Source organism: Pipistrellus hanaki, assembly GCF_964339955.1.
Source record: "Pipistrellus hanaki genome assembly, chromosome: 11".
NCBI lineage: Eukaryota > Metazoa > Chordata > Mammalia > Chiroptera > Vespertilionidae > Pipistrellus > Pipistrellus hanaki.
In genome coordinates this window covers 4907132-4927715 of record NC_140513.1, presented here as the reverse complement: position 1 = coordinate 4927715, position 20584 = coordinate 4907132, and the positions used below count along the sequence as shown (strand labels likewise).

The window sequence follows — 20584 nt, the reverse complement described above, 5'->3', positions numbered from 1 at the left end:
GAAACCAACTGCAGATCCTGGCTTGCTGCAGAGGGAAAGCCAGCCCCTGCCTCATCCCTCCTTTGTTCTCTGCTCCCTTTTCTGCCCTCCTTCCTGGGCCCCAGGGAGACGTGTGCGCTCGGCATGGTGGCTTGAAGGGGGAGTGTAGGTTCCTAGGCAGCAGGAGCTGAGAGCTGGGATCTACCCACCGGATAATTAGTCCCTTGGGCAAAGAGGGCTGACGGCTTTCACTTGCCTGAGAGACTGCCAGTGTCTGGTTTCTACAAGACTGATGGTGTCAGGAGTTTATGGGTCAGAATACGGCACTGTCTCACATAGAATGTAAGAGGGGAAAAAGACTTCATTGCAAGAAAAATCAATGCAAGTTTTAAAGATGTCTCTTAATGAGCAAACCTACAGATTAGCTTCAGCATGCTGGCGGTTCTGGGCTTGCTCTCCACACCGGGCACTGCCCTGGGCAGCAGCCGCGGCAGCAGCAGCAGAGCAGGGAGGTGTCTGGGTGCTGCAAACCTGGCGTGGTTTTCACTAAGTGACTTGTTCTTTGAATTCTCACCTGGGTTCTGTCAGCCCTTTCCCAGCAGGGGGCAGGCCTAACATTGGTCTCTCTTCTTTTTATATATTTGTATGGATTTCAGAGAGAAAGGAAGAGGGAGAGAGAGAAACATCATGATGAGAGGGAATCATTGCTCGGCTGCCTCTTGCACACCCCACACTGGGGATCAAACTCTCAACTCAGACCTGTGCCCTGACCCGAAACAAACCATGACCTCCTGGTTTATGGGTCGATGCTCAACCACTGAGCCACACGGGCTGGGCAACATCAGTCTCTTTTCTTTCCAGGACACTATTGAGGACAAGCTCGATACCAAGCACTACCCTTACATCTCTACCCGCTCCTCTGCTTCCTTCAGCACTACCGCTGTCAGGTGAGAAGCCCGAGCAGGCAAGGCGGCAGGCAGGGGACTGGCTCTGGTGGCTCTGGTGGCATGTCAACTACTTAGAGGTCCTGCTGTGACACAGCATGGCCCGTGAGACCCCCTCGCTGTGCTCATCGCAGCCAGCTGCAGGCCGGCCTTGCAGTTCCCCTTCGCCGTGAGGCCCTTCCTCTCAGTGCAGGAGGCCGGCCCAGTGCGGCATCTGGGCACCTTTGTTGTTCCTGTGACTGTTGTTCCTGCTCACTGCCAGCAGAGTGCCCGTTCGAGCCTAGGAACAGGTACCCCGGGGGCAGATCCTGGACGAACAGCAGCCGGAGGAGTCAGACATGTCAAACAGTAAAGCCAACCTGAACCTGGCTGCCGTCTCCCTGTTTCTCAGAGGCTGACGGGTGGCAGCAGGGTGCTCGTAGCGGTTCTGCTCCCGGCCCGCTGCGGTTCATTCACATCCCTCACTACACAGCTGCTCTGTGCTCACGTGTGCAGAACGAACATGCAGCATGTCACACAGATACGAGTGCGGTGAGCATCATTGCTCTCTCCCCTCCCCCTCAGCGCCCGCTATGGGCACTGGCATAAGAACAAGGCCCCGGGCGAGTACCGCAGCGGCCCCCGCCTCATCATCTTCATCCTGGGAGGCGTGAGCCTGAGCGAGATGCGCTGCGCCTACGAGGTGACCCAGGCCAACGGCAAGTGGGAGGTGCTGATCGGTGAGTGGGATCTTCCCCCGGGGCGGGGCTGCTTCGCACTGGGCTCCATTCCACGCTTTGGTGTTTCATTCCGTCCGTCTGTCCTCGACTCCGCTGCCCCACCAGGCATTGTCTCTAGAGCTGTTCGTGGTCGGCAGAAGCAAGGGGCGAGGGTTCCTTCCTTGTGTCTGCGTGCGGAGGGAAGGGCCCGACACAGACTCCAGCAGCCCAGCCCACTCTCTGCTCTGCCCCTGCCTGTGGGTCATCAGGGCACGCACCCCCCTCTGAGGCTGCCATCTCCTTATCCAACCAAGCAGGCTAAGAACACCCCTGACAGCCCCAACTAGCCTGAGGTGGGACTTGTCCTGGCATTGGGCCTCACACCGAGGCGCTCAGTGAAAGGAAGGTAAACTCTGACCCCTCCTTCCCTCTCCATCGGAGACTCACAGACCCCGTGTGAGCAGAGACTGCCCGAGGTGTGCCGGCCTCTGCCCAGGCCCCCTTCCGGCCCTACTACTTCTCGGTTTTTCACACCCTGTCTGCGACTTCCTGATGGTTTTCCAGAGGAAAGGAAGCAACTCACAGGAGCTGACTCAGTGCAGCGGGATGTGTTTCTCCTTTTCTTGCTTGTAGGCATGTCCACAGTGCTAGGGCTGGAAGAGAAAGAGGGAGCTGAGAAAAATCTTGCTTTCCCCAGGTTTCCTCAGTCCCTCCTTTTCCTTAACAAAATGAGTGAACTTGCCCGGATGGCACATACTACCTGGCCGGTTCTGCCCTCTCCCCTTTCCTCGACAAGACGTGTCAGCTTCATGCCTCCCTTTGGAGTGGCTGAGTCACAGTGCCCCCAGGCTCTCAGGGGAGCAGGTTCTGCACACCAGTCACGTGGTCATCCCCGGTGTCTCAAGAGGGACCTAGAAGCACCATTCAGTGGGGAGACCGGACATTCTTCCTCCTGGCCCCGCTTCCTGGAGTTCCCCCATCTGGTCGCCATTTTTCCCTGTATTGTTCCTTCCTTTTCGTAACGTAGGCCTCAAGATAAAGCGCTCTGCTCCCTGCTTACATACGTGTTGCATGCGTGTGTTGGATAATTCTTAGCTCATACACAGTTTTCCAGGGCAGAAGCTGTCATAGCCAGGCTTGGGGGTAAATCTCCATCTTTAGCTTTGGCCATGACCGGAGGTTCCCCATTGGGAGGTGGTATAACCTGGGGGGATGGAGTGGCCCACAGATTTGTGGAGGGGCCTCGCTCAGACAGCCGACGTCCGCTGTGTGGCCTCACCCGCTTTTGTGCATGCCAGCCATCCTTGCAGTATGTGTGCCTGTGTGTGTGTGTGTGTGTGTGTGTGCGCGTGTGTGTCTTGCTTTCTCATATCTCACTGGCTGCATAAAACGTAGGCCTAAGTTGGCATGTTTCTGTTCCGTACCTTTGTTCAAGCAGTCAGCTGGCCTCTGTTCTCCCGCAGGTTCTACTCATATTCTTACTCCCACCAAATTTCTCATGGACCTGAGACACCCCGACTTCAGGGAGTCCTCTAGGGTATCTTTTGAGGATCAGGCTCCAACAATGGAGTGAGAGCCAAAGAAACAAAGTAAAAGCAGCTTATTACAGAAAAGAAACTCTTCCGCTCTGAAGGGTTTTCTTTGATTATTCCGTCACTCTTTTTATTTTTTCTCTTTTTAGTTTATTATTTATTTGATTTTCCTTTAACAAGAAAATGCTTGCAGTTCTTAACACCGATTGAAAATGTGTCCGATGCTGCCTTCACACACTGGCCACGGAGCCTCCTGGCCGGCCCGCGGGCTCTCTCCTGCCCGGGGTCCCCTGTTGCTCAGCCCACAGCGGCAGCCTCTAGGGTTTTAACCTGAGAATGAGGATAATGCTGTGAACAGCCCTCCAGAGGGGTCGAGGGATGCCAGAGGGGCGCGCCCAAGCCTGGTGGCTCAGGGAGGCGTTTGTGGGCACCAGGAAGAGAGCGCCTTGTCCAGGTTGGGGCGAGGTGTGCGAACCTGAGCACGAGGCCAGCAGGCTTTCGGGGACACTCCTGGGTACCCGACTGTGGGCGAGACCCTGCGGAGAGTAGAGTAGACTCCAGTCAGTGGTAGTTAGACATGTAATGCCGCCTTCCGGGACAGGCGCTGATCCCGAGGGACAAGTTGGGGTCACCAGCCACCAGCTACGTGGTGAACCCCTGCCAACCATGGGAAGAGCTCCTGTTTCATGTTCTTTGGGGAAAAGCACTGATCAGCCATTTGCTCTTACGGCCATTGCTTTTATTTTACCTCCTGTGACCCTTCCGAGAGCCGAGTAGTTACAGAGCTCAGTGCTGAGAGCCTTTGGATAGGAACTCCCACCGCACTGCACCCGCTCAGTCACCAGGACCCGCTGTCTGTTCCGTAGATTATGCAGATCGTGTTCTTGTCTTCGTTCCCTCCTCTCTCCTTCCATTCTCCATACGGGCTGGGACCCTCCTCAGATGCGTTTAATTGGCAGGCTGATCCAGAACGCCATGTCTCGTTACTCAGGCCTTAGCTTCACTGCCCATTCTGTGATGAGGCCACAGTTTGTGCCCCCGGCTTCATAGACTCCACTGACATGGGCCCTGAAAATGCGCCCACCCCTGGGCTGAGCTGTGGCCCCATGAGTCTCAGAATGCGAGTCACCTTGAGCAGTGGGCAGGCCTGGACCCCAGCCCCAGCTCTGCCACAAGGACCTGTGGCTAGGTCATTCCCACTTCCTGGGCCACAGTGTGTGGACCACAGGGAGGCTGGACCATAGGGTCCCAAGGCTCCTCAGATTACGGACTCCAGCCATGCAGCCCTACCCATTCTCAGCTCCCCGTTGACCTCAAGGGAATGCCTTCAGCACCCTGGCTAGGAAACCTGGAAGGTTTATGTGAAGGGAGTATGCTCATCCCTAAAGGACTTGCTCTGAAGGCTAGGCCATTTATCTCCTCCTCTTTTCCACCCTGGGCAGCCTGAGAAATAGCAGGTGGCTGTGAGCTAGGACCCTGGGTCTGGCCATGGCCCTGAGCACCTCCCATTCTGCCTTCCCAAGGAAAGCCAAACCTGGGAGCTGCATAAACAGTCATTCTTCAGAAGCCCCTTGGGAGGTTGGTAATCAGAGTTAGAGCTGTCTAGTTCTGTGTGCAGGTGGCATGTACTGCAAGATGTGCTTTTTAAAATTGATTTTGAGAGAGACATGGGTTTGTTGCTCCATTTATGCATCCATCAGTTGATTCTTGTATGTGCCCTGGGGATAGAACCTGTAACCTTGTCTATCAGAACGATGCTCTAGCCAGCTGAGCACCCGACCATCGAAAGAGGGATTTTGTCCCAGCAGACCTCTGTGTCCGCCATAGCATTGAGTCTTTTGGATGACTTTGTTCTTGGAAACCCGTTCACATTTCTCAACCTTCCAGTTATGTGGACTAAAAGGGACCCTCAGAGCAGTGGGACCTGCTTGCTGTTCTAGAAGGCCTATGTGGTCAACTACCTGTTTAAACCCACCCCACTCAATTAGCAATATTTGTGGTGGTGGAAAGCCTAACCAAGTATTAAAGCAATACAGATGACTGGGTAGCAAGAATGGGCACTCAGCTGCTCCGCGTCCTTTAAAGAGATCAGTGAGTGAGGGCCCAGGACGTGCCTGGCACAGAGCCCTACGCTCCTCTCTAGTTGCCCAATCCTCTTGGTCCTGGGTTTTCTTCTCTCAGTCAAAGGCTGGGAACACCAGATGGTCAGTGACCAGATAATATAAGAAAAGTCTAGAGCATGATGGAGTCCTCATCCTCTTTGGCCTCCCCCAAATTCTGAATTTGCAAGTAAGCAAGGGCAGGGGGAGCACTGGGACAGGCACCTGACCAGAGCCCCCTCTTGACGTTTCCTCTAACTCAAGGCGGCCTCCTCATTTCCTGGAGCTCAGTGGATGGCCTGGAGGAGGGTGTTAGGGATGGTTTTCGCTGGCACGTGGGCTGCTGTTGTCTCAGCCTAGGATGCCCTTGAGCTAACCCTGCACCCAGAGCCCAGGCTGTCTTTCAGGATGTAGACCCACAGTCCTTGTCGATGAACATTGGAAAGCCCTCATTCTCACACAGCTTACTGCTAAAAGCTTGTAACATTTAAGTCCTGCTTTCCCATTTGTAGTGTTAGGCTTTCTTTAGGACTCGCAGTACGACTGGTAGAGTCGCAGAAGTGTGTGCTCTGGGGGAAAGGAGCACCAGAACGACACCAGGGGCGTGCTGCGGAAGCTCTGTCCCATTTGCAGGAGCCTCAGTGTGCAGGGTCATGAGTTGCTGTAGAGCTGGGGACTGGTGCCTGCTGCCGGGCATCACTCAGCACAGTGGCCAGTAGCTGCTCCGAGCTGGGACAGGTGCCTGGGACTTTAACTGCAGGGAATGGGACGTCGGGAGGAAGCCCTCACATCAGGGAAGGCTTTGCCAGTTTGCTGCTGGTTTGCACTGACCGGGAAGGTCCAAGCCTGCAGCTCCAGCAGTCACGGGTCAGCTGAGCAAGTAGTGGTCAAAGGCACAGGGACCTGGTGTGTGAGATCACGCCCAGCAAGCCAGCCCAGGCCTTCTTTGCCTGCCCTCGCTTGGGGTGGGAGTCTGGCATCCTGAGGTTTCTGTTCCCTCGTCCCATGAAGGCCATGCGTGCACCCGCATCTCCAGGGAGGCACATTTTCAAGTACGGGTCTCTTTTGTTCAGTTCTCTCCCACCAGGATCTTTCTTTGACGGCCCCTGCTGCATGCGTGCAGGCCTCATGCTCACACACCAGCCACCTCTGTTCTGTTTGATATGTCCATGTCCAAACCCCACGATCCATGCATCTTTTTTCACTGCACTTACTAGATCTCTCTCCTTATGAAAAAGGACTTCATTTACTTTTATTTGTTTATTCTTTTGTGGTAGAAGTTATACCTAATTCCATTAGCTTAAAGTTTTGCAAGCATTTCTAATCTCTTACAATGCACGGTCTCTATAAGGTAAGGCCTCAGGTCCCCCGCCCTCTCCTTTTCACACCTGAGGTCCCGCCCACCACCCACGGCAGTTCCAACCATCTGCTCCAGAGGTCAGTGGCTTCCCCCAGGGTGTTCTGCCCACCGGCTGCCTCCCTCCCAGGCACCGTTCTTTCCACACACAGGCCCCTCATAGTCCCCTCCCCATTCCAACCTTCCCCTGCCATGTGGTTTGGAATTTCTCTCCCTGCTTCACCTTGAGTTCACAATGCAGCTGCCTCATCTCCTGCAGATGGCGCTGAGCCCTGAGGGAGAGGCCTGCTCCTTCCTTGGTGCAGCCTGGGACCCTGCCTGAGCCAGAGGATGTTTTGTTTATCCCCAGTCCCCAAAGCCCAATCAATCCCCAACCCCCTCCCTGCCTCCACTGACCACGCCAGGGTGGGGCGGGGAATGGGTGCAGGCCTGGGAATCTCGAGGAGCAGGGAAGGAGAAAGTATCCTGACCCCGAGCCGGCGAGCTCACTGTCTTCTCTGCCTCCCTCAGGATCCACGCAGATTCTCACCCCACAAAAACTGCTGGACACGCTGAAGAAACTGAATAAAACAGATGAAGAAATAAGCACTTAAAACAATAAGCTGCCCCTCCAAACAGCGAACCCTCTCCCCCATGCTCCGCTGCCGTGCCGCTGCCCGCAGTGGTTCCTTTGCTGACTCTGCCCTTCCCTGCCTCCCAGCTCTGCACGCCCTAGGCGGCGCTGTTGCCGCTGCGTTCTCGTGTTTAATGATGCCCTCTTCTCTCTGAAACAAAAGACAATAATGCGTTGTGTTTTTTAAAGAGACTATCTTCTATACGTGCCCAGGGCGGAGAGGTTCGTGTGTAAGCGGCACGCTGCTGGAGAAGTTTTGGGACTGTTCAGAGTGAATGGACACCTTCTCCCCATTAGTTAGGATTCCGTGACCTTGTACATAACCTGGTGCGACACGTGCCGATTGCTTGAGTATGGGCAGGCAGATGCTGAGTGTTTTTAAAAACCTGTCTTGGGTTGTTTCTGTTCTTATTGGGACGCAGGTGTCTGTTCCGGGAGTATTTCAAACTGAGGCTCTCTCTGTCCTTTCACTCCGGTCCCCACGCCCCTGTGCCTGCTCTCATCAGGTAGGCTGGGCAGGGAGGACCAGGTGGCATCTCGGAGGTTGGAGCTGGAACCCACCTCTTTGCTTTCCTTGGTGGCCCATATCCCCAGTGCTGTGGCTGGGGCTGGTGTTCAGCCCCTCCATGGCTGCGTCCACAGCCCAGTGGCCCTGAGGGAAGTCGCTCTGTGGTCTAAGTCACTGTGCCCAGACCAGTGAGGAGCAAGCTCCCCCTGGAGACCTTGGTCGCCTGGAGAAGGATTTAGGCCTGATCTTTTGGTCAGAGAAAGTCTTTCTTATTGGGGTCAGCCTGGGAGAGCTCAGGGGTTAGGAATGGACTAGAACAGAGTGGGCTCTGCAGGATGCTGTCAGAGGGCCTTCTCTGTAGAGAGGGCCTGTCCCCTAAGACATCCAATGGCCAGAATCATAGCCCAATGGATTTATTCAGACCTTTGCCCACTCAGATGATCCTCAGTGGAATATACTTCCTAATATCTTATTTTTTTGTAGTGCAGGGTCATATGTTGTTGTGCTTGTAAGAGAAAATGGTCATTTTATTCCCTGTATAAAAACCTAGCTGTATAAAACTTAGCTCTAAGGCGAAACTTAAAGAAGCAAATGCAGGCAGGATGTCTCGTCATCCTCAAGACTCAGCAGTTCTCGTTCTCCGGGAGTGAGCACACTGTTCTGCTGCTGTTGTCATGAAATATAATGACAGTGGAAGTCACAAAAATGTCCCCTGTCCAGCCCCCACCACCCTTTTACTCCTGCAGACCGCGTGTATATTACTGTCTTGTGATGTCGTTGCAAACGTGGTGTGTGCTAGTTTAACTCGCCCGCGCTCCTTTCAGAACATGCTCCTCGCCCGCCCGGTAGATGCCTGTGGTGTTCTCTCCTCACGGCCTGGAAACCTCTCCCCCCTTTGCACTCAGATTAGTTCTCAGGCCTGTCTCCCCTCGCCCCTGACGATACCTTATTTCCTTAGGACAGAGCTGTAGGTACTTGCATTCGTTGGTTTCTTACTGTTACTGCTTGTTTTGTCCCCTCCCCGTGACCAATGCTTACGCTTCAGGACTTCGTTCGTCGGACATGTTGGTTTTCTTTTCTCTGTTATTTATAGAAAAATAATTTATCAAAAGGATATTTTAAAAACCTAGTCTGTCTTGAAACTTGTTTACCTTGAAATTATCAGAATTTCAGTGTTTGAAAGTATTGAAGCACAAACATGTATCATCTCTGTACTGTTCTGTACTAAAGTACTTGAGTCTAATAAAGAAATAATTTGGCGCTCATTCATGGTGTCCAAGGTGACGGGGGGCTGGTTTCACTGTGGAAAGTGGAAAGAAAGGCTTCTGCAATGGTCCATGGCAGAGGAGTCCAGCCACCCCAGCCACGGCTTGGAGTCTCCTGGATCCGGGTCTCCGTTACTTACATTAAGATCTGTAGCTGTTGCACATTTGGGACAATCTGTGAGGCTTGCCTTGGCCCCTAGCAGCAACAGCAAGCTACCTGTAGATAACATTGTCCTTCCATCACCCTATTTCTCTGTGTCTAGAATGTCTCCATCTCAGAGGCTGCATGCTGGAGGTCTCCGCCAGACCCTGCTCATGTGCCTGTACGCCACGTTGGTGTGACACCAGGCTTTTGTTCCTGGGAGGCAGAATGGCAATGACTAGGAGCACAGACCTTGGCATCAAGCAGGCTTGGCTCAAATCCACAGGACCTTGATGAGGAACTTTGACCCCTCCTGGGAGGGATGCCTGTGGAAGAGTGATACTGAAGGGTAATTTTGCTGGATATAGAATTCTTGGTTGACAGGCTTCTTTCTTTGGCACTTTCTCATTCTACTGCCTGTGTGGAAACTTTTTCTTTATTGTTTTGTTAATTTAAAAAATATTTTTATTCATTTTAGAAAGGGAGAGGGAGATAGAGACATCAATGATGAGAATCATCAATTGGCTGCCTCCTGCATTTCACCAATGGGGGATTGAGCCCGCAACCCAGGTATGTGTCCTAACTGGGAATTGAACCATGACCTTCTGATTCATAGTGGATGCTCAACCACTGAGCCACACCAGTGGGCAGATTTTCTTAAATGAATGTTTTCCCATTTTCTGTATACCCTTAGAACAATTTTCAGATACTTTAAATAATTTTCTTGTTTTTAAATCTTCAATTAAGTTGTCTTGCTGAAGGGAGGGTGGATCGAGCTCCTAACTATGCTATTCTGGAATCCCCTCCACGTGTGGTCAGTAAGTAGATGTTTGTAAGTGCCTACTATGTGCCAGCTTCCATCCTAGGCTCTAGGAATGCAGCCACAAACAAGGCAGACTGGGTCCTCGTGAGCTCACACTAGTGGGCGGCAGTACTGTATCACACACACACACACACACACACACACACACACACACACCCTGGATGAACAAATCTCTTATGTCATGTGCTCCACAGAGGTTGGCAAGATGTCAGGTATGTTGAATGATGCGTGCCTGCCCTGTCTCCACTGCTCCTAGGCTTCCTTCCCTCCAGTGCTTTCTAGAGGTGGCAGTGCCCCAGCCCACCGGCCACTGCCCTGGATTGATGCTGCTGCCTCCTGGGCTGTGTGCACTGCACCTGCTTCTCTCAGAAGACTCAGATCACAAAGTCAGGAGGCTCTGAGCCCACCACCACCAGTCCCCAGTGTGGACACAGTTTAAGCAGCAGCAATGAGATGACTCACTGGGAAGGGTGAGGACTGTGGCCCCAGAATAGGGAGCTTTGGAGAGACTCCAAACAAGTTCCAGAAAGGGGTATCCTTCAACCTGCAGCATTCCCTTCCCCACCCCTCCACCAAGAAGGCCGGCCGGAAAGTCCAGCTGTCACTCTTGCTGTGTGACTGCAGCTGCATTTATAAACCTGGCCTTGACCCCCAGGAGGAAGTACAGGCCCAAGAGCTGATACCTTCTGTGGGCTCTAGGCAGCCCATCAGGCGGGGATTCAGAACTACCCCGAGATGGGCCTCTGGTAAAAGGGTAGCAACCCAGGAGGCAAGAGGAAGGAGAAGGCAGCTGGGCGATTCAGGCTCCATGGGGACCCTTTGCTTGGGCAAGGCTTCTGTGGAGGAGCTTCTCAGGTCAGTGAGGCAGCGATCTGCAGCTGGAGGGATGGCCATTGCTTCAGGCTGGAAGGCCAGTCCCTCTGCTAGCCCCAGGTTTTGGGCACTGGGTCAGGCCACTCTCCCCTCTGGGCCTGTATTGTCCTGTTTGCAGTCCAGGGCAGAGAAACTCAAGCCCACCTTTAACCAACCACTGCTCCAACCTGCCTCATGGCCAAAAGTAAACACCCATGTCCCTGTTTCTGAACCCTCCCTGTCCCCTGGCACCCACAGCAAGGATCTACCACTCAGGCCAACCCCTAAGACGGAAGTAATTGGGTTTCACCCTGACTAACCTTCAAAATGCCAGGATGGACTGTGTCATCTCTTGCTAAGTGCCAAGCTCTAGGACAGCAGGGGTGAAGAGGACCCGCCCCTGCCCCCGGAGTGCCTGGGCCACAAGCTCTGTGTGAATCTACAGGCCTACAGGCATGGTCTCCAGGAGGGGGGGCGGGTGAGGGGAGATGGAGCATGAGGGGCCAGCCAGGGCAAAGCTCCAGAGTAAGGCTTTGTCTGCCGGGGTCAGCGCGGGACAGATGGAGCGCTTTCACTGAGCCGTGTGGAAAACTGAGCCAGCCTCTGGACAGGGATGTCCTGGGACCCCAGTATGGGAGCCTCCTCTATAAAACATCTATTTTTTAAAAATATAGTTTTTTGGGTTTTTTTTGTATTTCGGAAGGGAGAGGGAGGGATAGAGATAGAAACATCAATGATGAGAATCATTAATTGGCTGCTTCCTGTGCCCCACACACAGGGGATCGAGCCCACAACCCAGGCACCTGGCCTGACCAGAATTGAACCTCCCACTTCGTAGGTCGATGCTCACTAAAATACCTACCCTTACCGTGCTGCCTCCCCACTTGCTTTGGGTGAACCAAGAGGAGGATTCTGCTATGTAGCTGCATCACCAAAGAATTAAGCTGGTCTCAGGCCTCAGGGAGGAGTTTCCTGGCCTGGGGCCCTGGTGACCAGCTTCTTCGGTCTTGGGGAGCTCTGGGGCAGATGTTCCCCCTGATCAGCACAAAGGGGCAGGGTAGTGACTTCTAGGCCTCTGAACTACTATTTCTACTCACTTATTGCTACTTGGGGGAGAAGGGGTCTCCCCAGAGCCCAAGAGTGCCCTGAGAGCCTGCCATCCTGGTCTGGAGACATCAGAGCCTAGGAAACCCCAACCAAGAACCTCTATGGAGGTGCTGTCCGCCTTGGAGGTGCAGACCATTTGCCAGTGCCAGCCTTGCCCAAAATAGGGCAGGGCCCCTTTAAGCCTTGTTTCAGTTTGTTGCTATGTATGAGACCAACTTCCTTAGCAACCACCTGGTCTTTTAAAGGAGCCCTGAGGTAGTGGTGGTTACCAGCCATGGCTCCCAAAAAGAAGGCAAACAAGGTGGCCAAGGAGAAGAAAACTGTCAAGGAACCCGTTGTGGCCATGGATATGGCTTTAGCCGAGGAGTTACGGGAGTTCTACCACATCCAGATCCGAGACCTGGAGGACAGGCTGGCCCGGTGGGTGGGCACATAGAGTCTGGTCCTGTGGGGCGAGAGGCTCAGCTGGGGATGGAAGTGTGTGTGTGTGTGTGTGTGTGTGTGTGTGTGTGTGTGTGTCTGTCTTCCAAGACATGTTCATCTGGCCATTTTTCTTATTTTCAAACCAAGTTTCCTCCCAGTTATGATGCACTGGCTCAGTCTCAGGGTCACCCCTAAAAGACCCTTTGGTGATGAGCAAGAACCCCACATGTTGCAGATACAGCTAACGTTGCCTCCTTCACGTGTGCTAGGTGGGTGCTGTGCTGGTGCTCAGTGTGTTCTTGAACACAGCCATGAGAGAGGTCCACATGCATCACTATTACACAGATGGAGGGTCTGAGGCTCAGGGAGGGCAGGTCGCCTCCAGGAGGAAGAGGTGGCAGAATGGGAGCTCTGGCCCCCTGACTTCCCTACACCAGGCTGCTTCCTTGCTCCACAAAGCAGGTCACTCAGTGCTGCACCCTGCAGGGCCCTGTATGCAGTAGCCATTCAAAAGATGTTAGTTGGGTAAATTATGAAGTAAAACATCTCTCCAAATATCACCAATTATTCCCTTGGAAACCAATAGATCAGATGATACTCTTAAAAATTCACAAGCTTCCTTCAAGCTGAGGCACTGGATCGAATGTATTTGGGGAAAATGCATTTGGGAGACAGTATTGGGTGCTTATGATTTGCTCAGCTCCTCTGCCAGGCCCCAAGAATATAGAGGTGAGGAGGTCAGAGGTCAGCCAGGTGGTGAAGACAGACACATCAGGTCTTGACTGTCCAGTGAGACAAGGGCACCAAAGAGAGGGTCACGAATATGGCTCAGAGCCAAGAAGACTCCACTGAGGTAATAGTGCCTGAAGGTAAGGAAGCTAGCAGGTGCAAAGGGTAGGGAGGGCACAGAGCTAGTCCATTTCAGCAGTAAGTGTTGTGGTTGAGCCTTGACTTTGGGGTCAGATTGACTTGAGTTCAAATTCTGGTTTTGCCACTTACTAGGAGTTTCTTTATTTCTCTGAGCCTCCGTTTTCTCATCTGTCAAATGAATATAATCATCATAGTACCCACTTCTTTATGGGCTGTTGTGAGAATTCAGCAAATGCACGGAGTATCTGCTGTACACAGCTGTGAACACGAGAGGAAGGCCCTGCCCTCACGGACCTTCCACTGTAAGGATGTGATGAAAGCAATGCCCTGAGCAGACACTGGCTCTGGTCATGAGTGCAGGTCAGGGGGAGGGGGCTGGATTCTGACCATGAGGAGCCTCACACGCCCCTCTGTGGGAAGGTCTTGAGGAAGGTGGCCCAGTGGCAGAGGCCTGGCATGCCCAGACCCTTGGAGCTCTGCCCCACCCTCGCCTCAGGTACCAGCACAAGTGGGACGAGCTGGCCGTGCAGGAGAAGCTGTTCCGCCAGGAGTATGAGCAGCTGGCCAACAATAAAAAGGAGATTGTGGCCTTCCTCAAGCGCACGCTCAACCAGCGGATGGACGAGATCGCTGACCTCAACGAGCAGCTCCAGAGCCTGCAGCTGGCCAAGGAGATGGAGAAGGACGCCTTTGAAGCCCAGCTAGCCCAGGTGCGCCATGAGTTCCAGGAGACCAAGGACCAGCTCACCACGGAGAACATCATCATTGGTGAGCGGGGCCTGGGGGCACCTGCCATGGCGACGGGGAACCCAAGGCTCTGGCTCTGCGTGCTCCAGTCCTAGCTCCACCACTCTCTGTGGGCTTGGGCAAGCACTTATCGCCGACCCTGTTTTCCCACCTGGGAAATGGGGACATCTCTACCTTAAACAACAACAGCTATGTGCTGCTTCCTACACATTCATTACCTTCCATAATGAATGTCCCAGCAATCCTACGAAGCAGGAAGTGCTATCTCCCCCATTTGTAGGTAAGGGAGCACCTTAAGAAGGTGAAGTGTCTTGGCCAAGGTCACCCAGGGGGCAAGGGTTGTTTTGAGGCTTAATGACAGCATGAATGCCGGCCCAGAGAAGGTGATCCGACTGTGTAGTTGCTGTCACCACGCCTTCATGAGACCGGCGTGGAGGAGTGTCAAGCACAGCCTCTCAGGTGAAAGCTGAACGAGTCTTGGTAAGATTAGTGGAGGGGAAGAGAGCATTCCAGAATAAAGCAGTAAAGATGGGCAGGACTGGGTGTAGGGCAGGCGTCCTGCTCTACTGGATCAGGAACGCTAAGGCAGGCAAGAGGAAGTGGGGAGGGAGGGGCACTGCTCTAGGCCCTCGCTGCCCCTGGGACCTGCCCTCCTGGGCGGCCCCTCACCAGGCCTGTGTCCTGGGAGGGGGCAGGAGGGAAGCTGGCAGCCCTGGAGGAGTTCCGGCAGCAGAAAGAGGAACTCTCGGAAAAGTTCTCGTTGCTGGAGGAACAGCTGCAGAAGCAGGATAAAGAATACAAGGACTACATGTACAACCTGGAGAAGAAGTCGGTGCTGGACAGGGACAGGTGGGCAGGCCGGGTGCCGGGAGCCTCTATCAGTGGGCCAGGCGCAGCCTGGTCCTCAGACCCGTTCGCCTCACTTCTGATCGGGGAGACTGCGCTAGCTCATCGGCTCCCATCCCGCGCTCCCCGGGATCCTGGCAGGTTTATGGAGGGTGTGAGAAAACAACCAAGCTCCCCAGCTCGCCCTCACACTGGCATTGGAGAACTCCTCACCTTCCCTTTGCCCGGTGGTGTGACTTAAGTCACTTATTTTATAGGTAATACATTGATTTGGTTTATAATTCAAGGTACAAAGGGTGCCATAACAGATTTGGCTCTGTAGATTGAGCATCGACCTGTGGACTGAAGGGTCCCAGGTTTGATTCTGGTCAAAGGCTCATGCCTGGGTTGTGGGCTCAATCCCCAGTAGAGGGTGTGCAGATCATTGATGTTTCTTTCTCTCCCTCTCCCTTCCTCTCTGAAATCAATACAAAAAATATATATATTTAAAAAGGTACAAAGGGTCTACAGTGAGAAGCCTCCTGCCCACAGCCCACCCCTTCCTGGAGGGACTAGCAGAGAGGTGGCCCTAAGCACTCTGGGCACCTCCACATAGGAAGGGGGTGCCTGAGGTCTGTGCCCACTCTGCCTGACCCCCTTCATCCCCACTCATCCCGAGTAGAGTGAAGAAGGAGATCATTCAGCGTGTGAACCAGGTGGCCATGGACTTCCACAAGGTGGCCACTAGCCAGATGTGGGACACAACGAAGCAGGCCATCCTGGAGAACAACACTATTACCCTGCAGCTGTCCAGGGTCTCCCAGCATGGCATCCAGCTGCTGCGGGAGAACGACCAGCTCAAGTGCAACCAAGACAAGCTGTACAAAGAGCTGGAGATGCTGCGGAACACCAGGCAGGCCATGGCCAAGCACAGCAAAAACAACCAGAAGGTGTGCCTGCCAGCACAGGGGGTTCAGCACCTACTGGAGGGCATCCCAGGGGCCCTGCCCTGAGGGCAAACACACACTTGGCAGGGGTGTACCTGGCCTGGGGCCAAGTCTCGAAGGAGCCAGCTGTGAGAGGACCAGCCCTACTTGTGGCGGCTCTAGGGTGCTGGCCCCAGCTCATTTTTAATGTTTGGCTTAAAGCCCCTATAACTTGAAGTGGAACCCACTCCCAGAGATCTGGGGCCCTGCCCAGCTGCTCTCCAGGGATGTGACCTCTCTGTGCGGTGGGGTGAGCCCTGGCTGAGTCTAAAACTGGGGGTGTGGGGCTGGCTAAGGGCCCACGGTGGATCCGGGGTATGGCCATCTGCCCGCACCCACAGATCATCCTCATGCTGACTGAGAAGTACCATGAGCAGCAGCAGGACAAAGCAGAGGCTGAGCACCAGCGCTTCATGCTGGGTGAACTGGAGCGGAAAGTCCAGCACCTGCAGAAGGAAAAGGAGGCACTGAGGTGGGGCCCGCGGTGGCAGGCAGGAGCCCGGCTCTGTATGGCCACATGGCGCAGGCCAGTGACTTCCTCTCTCTGGAGGAGCCTGGGGCTGGATGAGGGGCCCTGTGGGCTAAGGAGCAATGGCTGGGCCCAACACCCTGGAGTAGGGAGGTGGCTGACTCCTCTGGCCCCACCACCAGGAGCCAGAAAAACCAGCTGAGCCAGCAGCTGGAGCACCAGCACGCCGAGGTGCAGCGGCTGCAGCATGAGCTGGCCAAAGAGCAGAAGGTGCGGGCAAGCCTGGGGATGGCCCTGACCCAGGCCACCAACTTCCTACAGAGCGTTATGAAGGTGAACAAGAAGTGGGTGAAGGTGGTGGTGGTTGGGGGGTGGGGGGGTCGGCCAAGGACAGAAACCGCTCTGAGATAACTGGGCTCTCGGAGAAAGCCACGCCAGGGCCAGACACCCCACTTTTCCCTGAGAGACTCCTGGCAAATCTGTCCTTTTCTGAGTCTTAAAGAAACTGGATGGAGTCCTTCTCGGAGGCCCTGGAAGGCCTTGGGCCTTTTGGAGAATGGGTACCCCACGACAGCCGGGGCACACTTTTTAACAGGCACTGGGTTCGAGTTTCCCAGAGCTGGGTGTTGGGGCCCCTATGGGCCTGATCCCATGGGCCCATCCCCACCCCTCCCAGCATCTGCAACCAGAGGAGGAGGAGGGCAACTCCGACATAGTGTACCAGCTTCACTGCAAGGAGATTCTGTGGCAGCTGCTGTCCATGCTCAGCCCGACCATGGTCCTGAGTGCCCACCCCCGTCATGGCCAAAAGGAGAGGTGAGTGACCTGGTGTGACCTCAGAAGCAGCTGTAGGACTGGTCAAGGACTGACTCAGTGACCCTGGGCCAGAATGTGGGCTTCCCAAAGCCCCTCTGAACCTTAGCCTCCTCATCTCTGAAATGGAGGTGATTACACCCCACCCCCCACCCCCTCCGCAGCCAGAGCAGCACTCCGCCACGCAGGAATGGGTCAATGCTCCAACGGCTGTCTGACTTCCCAAGCTACCAGCTGATAGACATGGGCCTGATGTCTCGTACGGTCCACCTCTCACCCAACCCCGAAGACCTCAGGGTGCTGTCACACGTCACTCGTATGAGATCATTCCAAACATTCGGCAGCACTGAGGTGAGAGTGCCTGGGACCTCGATGGCAGCAAGATGACAGCCGGCCCTGGGTGTCGATCATGGCTTAGTCACATTGCCATGTGTGGCCTTCATTTCCCCATCTGTGGAATGGGCTGAAGGAAGGAGTGACAAGGCCTCAGTGCCCCAAGGCATGCCCACACAGCCCCTCGGAGGGGGGCTGCTGGGTCCCTCCTCCGCAGGCAGAAGGATCGGAACCCCCTGAGGAAGCTTCAGCTTCTGAGCAGGCATCTTTAATCTTACAGTTCCAACCCTCCGAGTCTTCAAAAAAGATGAAAAAGCTCAGTCTTCCTGACGTTTCCCTACTTTCCAAGTAAGACACAGAGAGAAGACCAACCCTCATCCCCAAAATGGACCGATCCAGCCACAGTCCCTTTTAATCCCAGGAAGCCTTGAGTAGTCCAGACAAGAGTTATATAAAATGTGGATCCCGCAGGTTGGTGTGGCACCTCTGTGGATGTGGCTGGGTATCTGGGCATGGCAGGTGAGCAGGCAGCGGTGCCCACTGGTGTCAGGTGCCTGACCAGGGCCCCTGGCTTCGCTCGCGGATGTGGTCCAGGAGCAGGTCTGTGGCGCGCTCCAGCACCGGGGGCAGCAGTTCCTGCTCCGACGGGGAGAAGCAGCCCAGCACGTGTGCCTGCACTGCACTGGGGTGCGTCGGGCGCCCGATGCCCACCCGCAGCCGGGGCATTGCCTGTGAGGAGCAGAGGGGCGCAGGCAGCTTTGGTGAGGAGTGTTGGGCCCCAGGCCAAACCACCCACCCAGAGCAGAACCAAGGGGAGCGGACTCACGCTGGAGTTGAGGCAGCTAATGCAGGAACGGACTCCATTATGGCCCCTTGGAGGGATGGGAGAGGGGCAGTCAGTGCTTCCCTGAGTCAGCACCCTTCCCTCTCCCAGCCCGGGCTGGGGCTGGCCCGCCTCCCCCACTTCAAATGGGAGGCCACCTCCCCGCCCCACCCAGACGGGCTTGGGCCTCACCCGGCGCTTCTCCCCAGCTTCAGGGCCAGCTTCCCCAGCGGCTTGTCCAGGTCGTCGTGCACCAGGTAGACCTCCTCGGCAGTCAGCCCCAACAGCTCCGCTTGGCACAGGGAGACGGTGGCCCGGTTACCGCTGACCGGCCCAGGGGGCGCTTTCCCATCTCCCAACTCCCGGGAGAGGCCACAATTTAAAGAAACCGAGGCTCCCTCAACACCGAGGCCATGCGGCAGCTGGAACTCGGGAGGTGAACCGTGGCCCCTGCGCCCCCCAGGCAGGCTCCCCGGGCGCCCCCAACTCACCGGCGCGGGCCACGCTGCGCCCGTTGGCATTCATGAGCCGCCGCGGCCGCAGCAGGACCAGCTGGGCGTCCCCCAGCGCGGCCCGGGCGAGGTCGGCGGCGCAGCGGCGGTCGCGGGCCCAGCGCTCCGCCACCCCCAGACGCCGCGCCAGCTGCCCCAGCACCGCCATCCCCACGCTGTGCCGCGTGCCGGGCAGCCCGGGGTTCCCCAGGCCGGCCACCTGCGGGCGGCACCGGGGAAACTGAGGCCCGACGGCTCCCCACACCCTGTATCTCACCGTGCCCGCTGGGACCCGAAGCCGGAGGAGGGCAACGCAAAGCGGGAACGGAGTGGGGAAGGGGCGCGGGGAGGGGGCCCGGAGACCCCGGAGACTCCTGAAGGCTTTGGGGGAGCGGGCGGCCCGCGGGCTGGGCGGGCCGGACAGGCAGGGCGCCGGGGCGCCGGGGCGGAGTTCCGGGGAGTTTGGAGCCCGTCGGGGTCCAGGACCCATTTCTCCATTTAAAACAGCAACACGGAGGCCAAGAACCTGGGGGGCTTCGTCCGGGAGGCAGAGGCGACACTGGAGTTCGGCCCCCGGGAGCCCCTACGTCGCCCCCCTCACCCCACTCACCAGCCACCGCTTTCCCGGGGGTCCGGGTTCCAAAACGCACCCGCTCATGGCTCGCCTCAGCACCCGGGCGCCCGGCGGCGGCCCGGCGGCGGCCGGCACGTGGTTCCCATCCCGGAACAGCCCCGCCCCTGACGTCACCACCCCTCGACCAATCGTGGCCGCCGCCTGCCGCCAGCGTCCAATCCTGGGCGGGCCGCGGCGACGCCACGCTTCCGAGGGGCGGAAGTGGCGGGGCGGGGCGGGGCGGTGGCTGTCCCAGGGCGCCCCGGCGCGTTCCGCGGGGCGGCGTCACCCTGTGCCGTCAGGGCGTGTGGTGGGCCTCACAGAGCCCTTGCTGGGTCCCCGGGTGTTGAGAAGGGAGCCGTGTCCTGCCCCCCGCTGTCCGGCCTCCCCAGCTGATGAAAGCGTGGCCCTTTTCCGGGCTCCAACAGTTCTTGGAACCCGGAGGCGTGGCCAGGGGGGCGGAGCCTGTGGGCGTCGTGGAGATGGTGCCTAGCAACGCGGAGGGAGAGGGAGCCAACTCAGAGCCACCGGCCTCCCGGGCAGGGACCTCATGACAGACTCCCAAGAGGTGCGGGAGACTCTAAGGCAAAGGCAGAGGGCCGGGGGAGCAGAGACCACGGCTGGGTGCGCAGGGAAGATTTAAGAGTACCGGCGAGGCAGGATCGGTGGTGCAATTGCTGGGACGTGTGGCTGGTGGGAAGGTTCGAGGAATGGCCGATGCTGGCATCCTGGCTGGGATGGCATGGGCCCAGAGGAGAGGGTGAGAGAAGAGGAGGGACTAAGAGGTCGTGAGGAAGCGGGGACAGACAGGACTTGAGGACTGATGATGGGACACAGGTCTGTAGCTTCAGAGAAGGTGGGTCTCCCGAGGCGGGAGAGCTAGAGCAGAAGTCAGGTGCGGTGGTCAGTTAGGCCTGCTGGGCAGGAGGATCCCAGGGCAGCTTGGGGCAGGGCCTGAGCTGGAGGCATTAGCCTTGGATATAGCTGGAGGTGAGTGCAGAGGGGGACCAGGAGGAGAGCTGAGGACAGTATTGGTAGATTAAATAGAGAAGATAGCCAGAGATCAGGATGGCAGGACATACACAGGCTTTATTGGAGGGAAGGGTATCCCTGCCGGCTGCTTCCACGGAGAGGGGCTGAAGAGAGAGCGATGGCCGGGGTACAAGCACCTTTAAGGATAGGGACGGAGCTTAGGGCACTCAGCACACGCTGATTGGTGATTAGGGACCTAGGGTCTTAGGAATCAGGGGCTTAGGCTATTTGGCAGGTGCT

The 20584-nt window shown here is 56.1% G+C and overlaps 3 protein-coding genes across 5 annotated transcripts in view; 2 read left to right on the top strand and 1 right to left on the bottom strand.

The window, feature by feature from the left end:
* Window positions 1–8995, top strand: part of STXBP1 (syntaxin binding protein 1) — a 41146-nt gene extending 32151 nt beyond the window's left edge. Inside the window, exons 17-20 of one of the 2 annotated variants that reach the window (XM_084898565.1) lie at window positions 841–926; window positions 1488–1642; window positions 3085–3210; window positions 7120–8995. In XM_084898565.1, coding sequence (XP_084754691.1) covers window positions 841–926; window positions 1488–1642; window positions 3085–3194 — 351 coding nt within the window. In that variant the 3' untranslated portion in view covers window positions 3195–3210; window positions 7120–8995. The remainder of the gene's footprint in view (window positions 1–840; window positions 927–1487; window positions 1643–3084; window positions 3211–7119) is intronic. The other variant, XM_084898566.1, reaches the window with a different exon arrangement.
* A 2567-nt stretch (window positions 8996–11562) lies between these two features.
* CFAP157 (cilia and flagella associated protein 157) lies at window positions 11563–17515 on the top strand. Its single transcript, XM_084898418.1, has 8 exons — window positions 11563–12339; window positions 13709–13980; window positions 14655–14808; window positions 15467–15734; window positions 16112–16242; window positions 16422–16572; window positions 16916–17055; window positions 17217–17515. Exons 1-8 carry the CDS (start codon window positions 12194–12196, stop codon window positions 17437–17439), a joined length of 1485 nt encoding a protein of 494 aa, XP_084754544.1. The 5' UTR covers window positions 11563–12193; the 3' UTR covers window positions 17440–17515.
* Window positions 17516–17637: 122 nt separating this feature from the next.
* Window positions 17638–19428, bottom strand: PTRH1 (peptidyl-tRNA hydrolase 1 homolog). 2 transcript variants are annotated; one of them, XM_084898412.1, is made up of 5 exons: window positions 19310–19428; window positions 18700–18919; window positions 18401–18500; window positions 18212–18257; window positions 17638–18114 (listed from the first exon to the last, which is right to left on the bottom strand). In XM_084898412.1, exons 1-5 carry the CDS (start codon window positions 19355–19357, stop codon window positions 17932–17934), a joined length of 597 nt encoding a protein of 198 aa, XP_084754538.1. In that variant the 5' UTR covers window positions 19358–19428; the 3' UTR covers window positions 17638–17931. The 2 variants fall into 2 exon arrangements, with proteins under 2 accessions (XP_084754538.1, XP_084754537.1); XM_084898411.1 differs by lacking the exon at window positions 19310–19428 and having other exon boundaries at window positions 18700–19295.
* Window positions 19429–20584: the final 1156 nt, after the last annotated feature.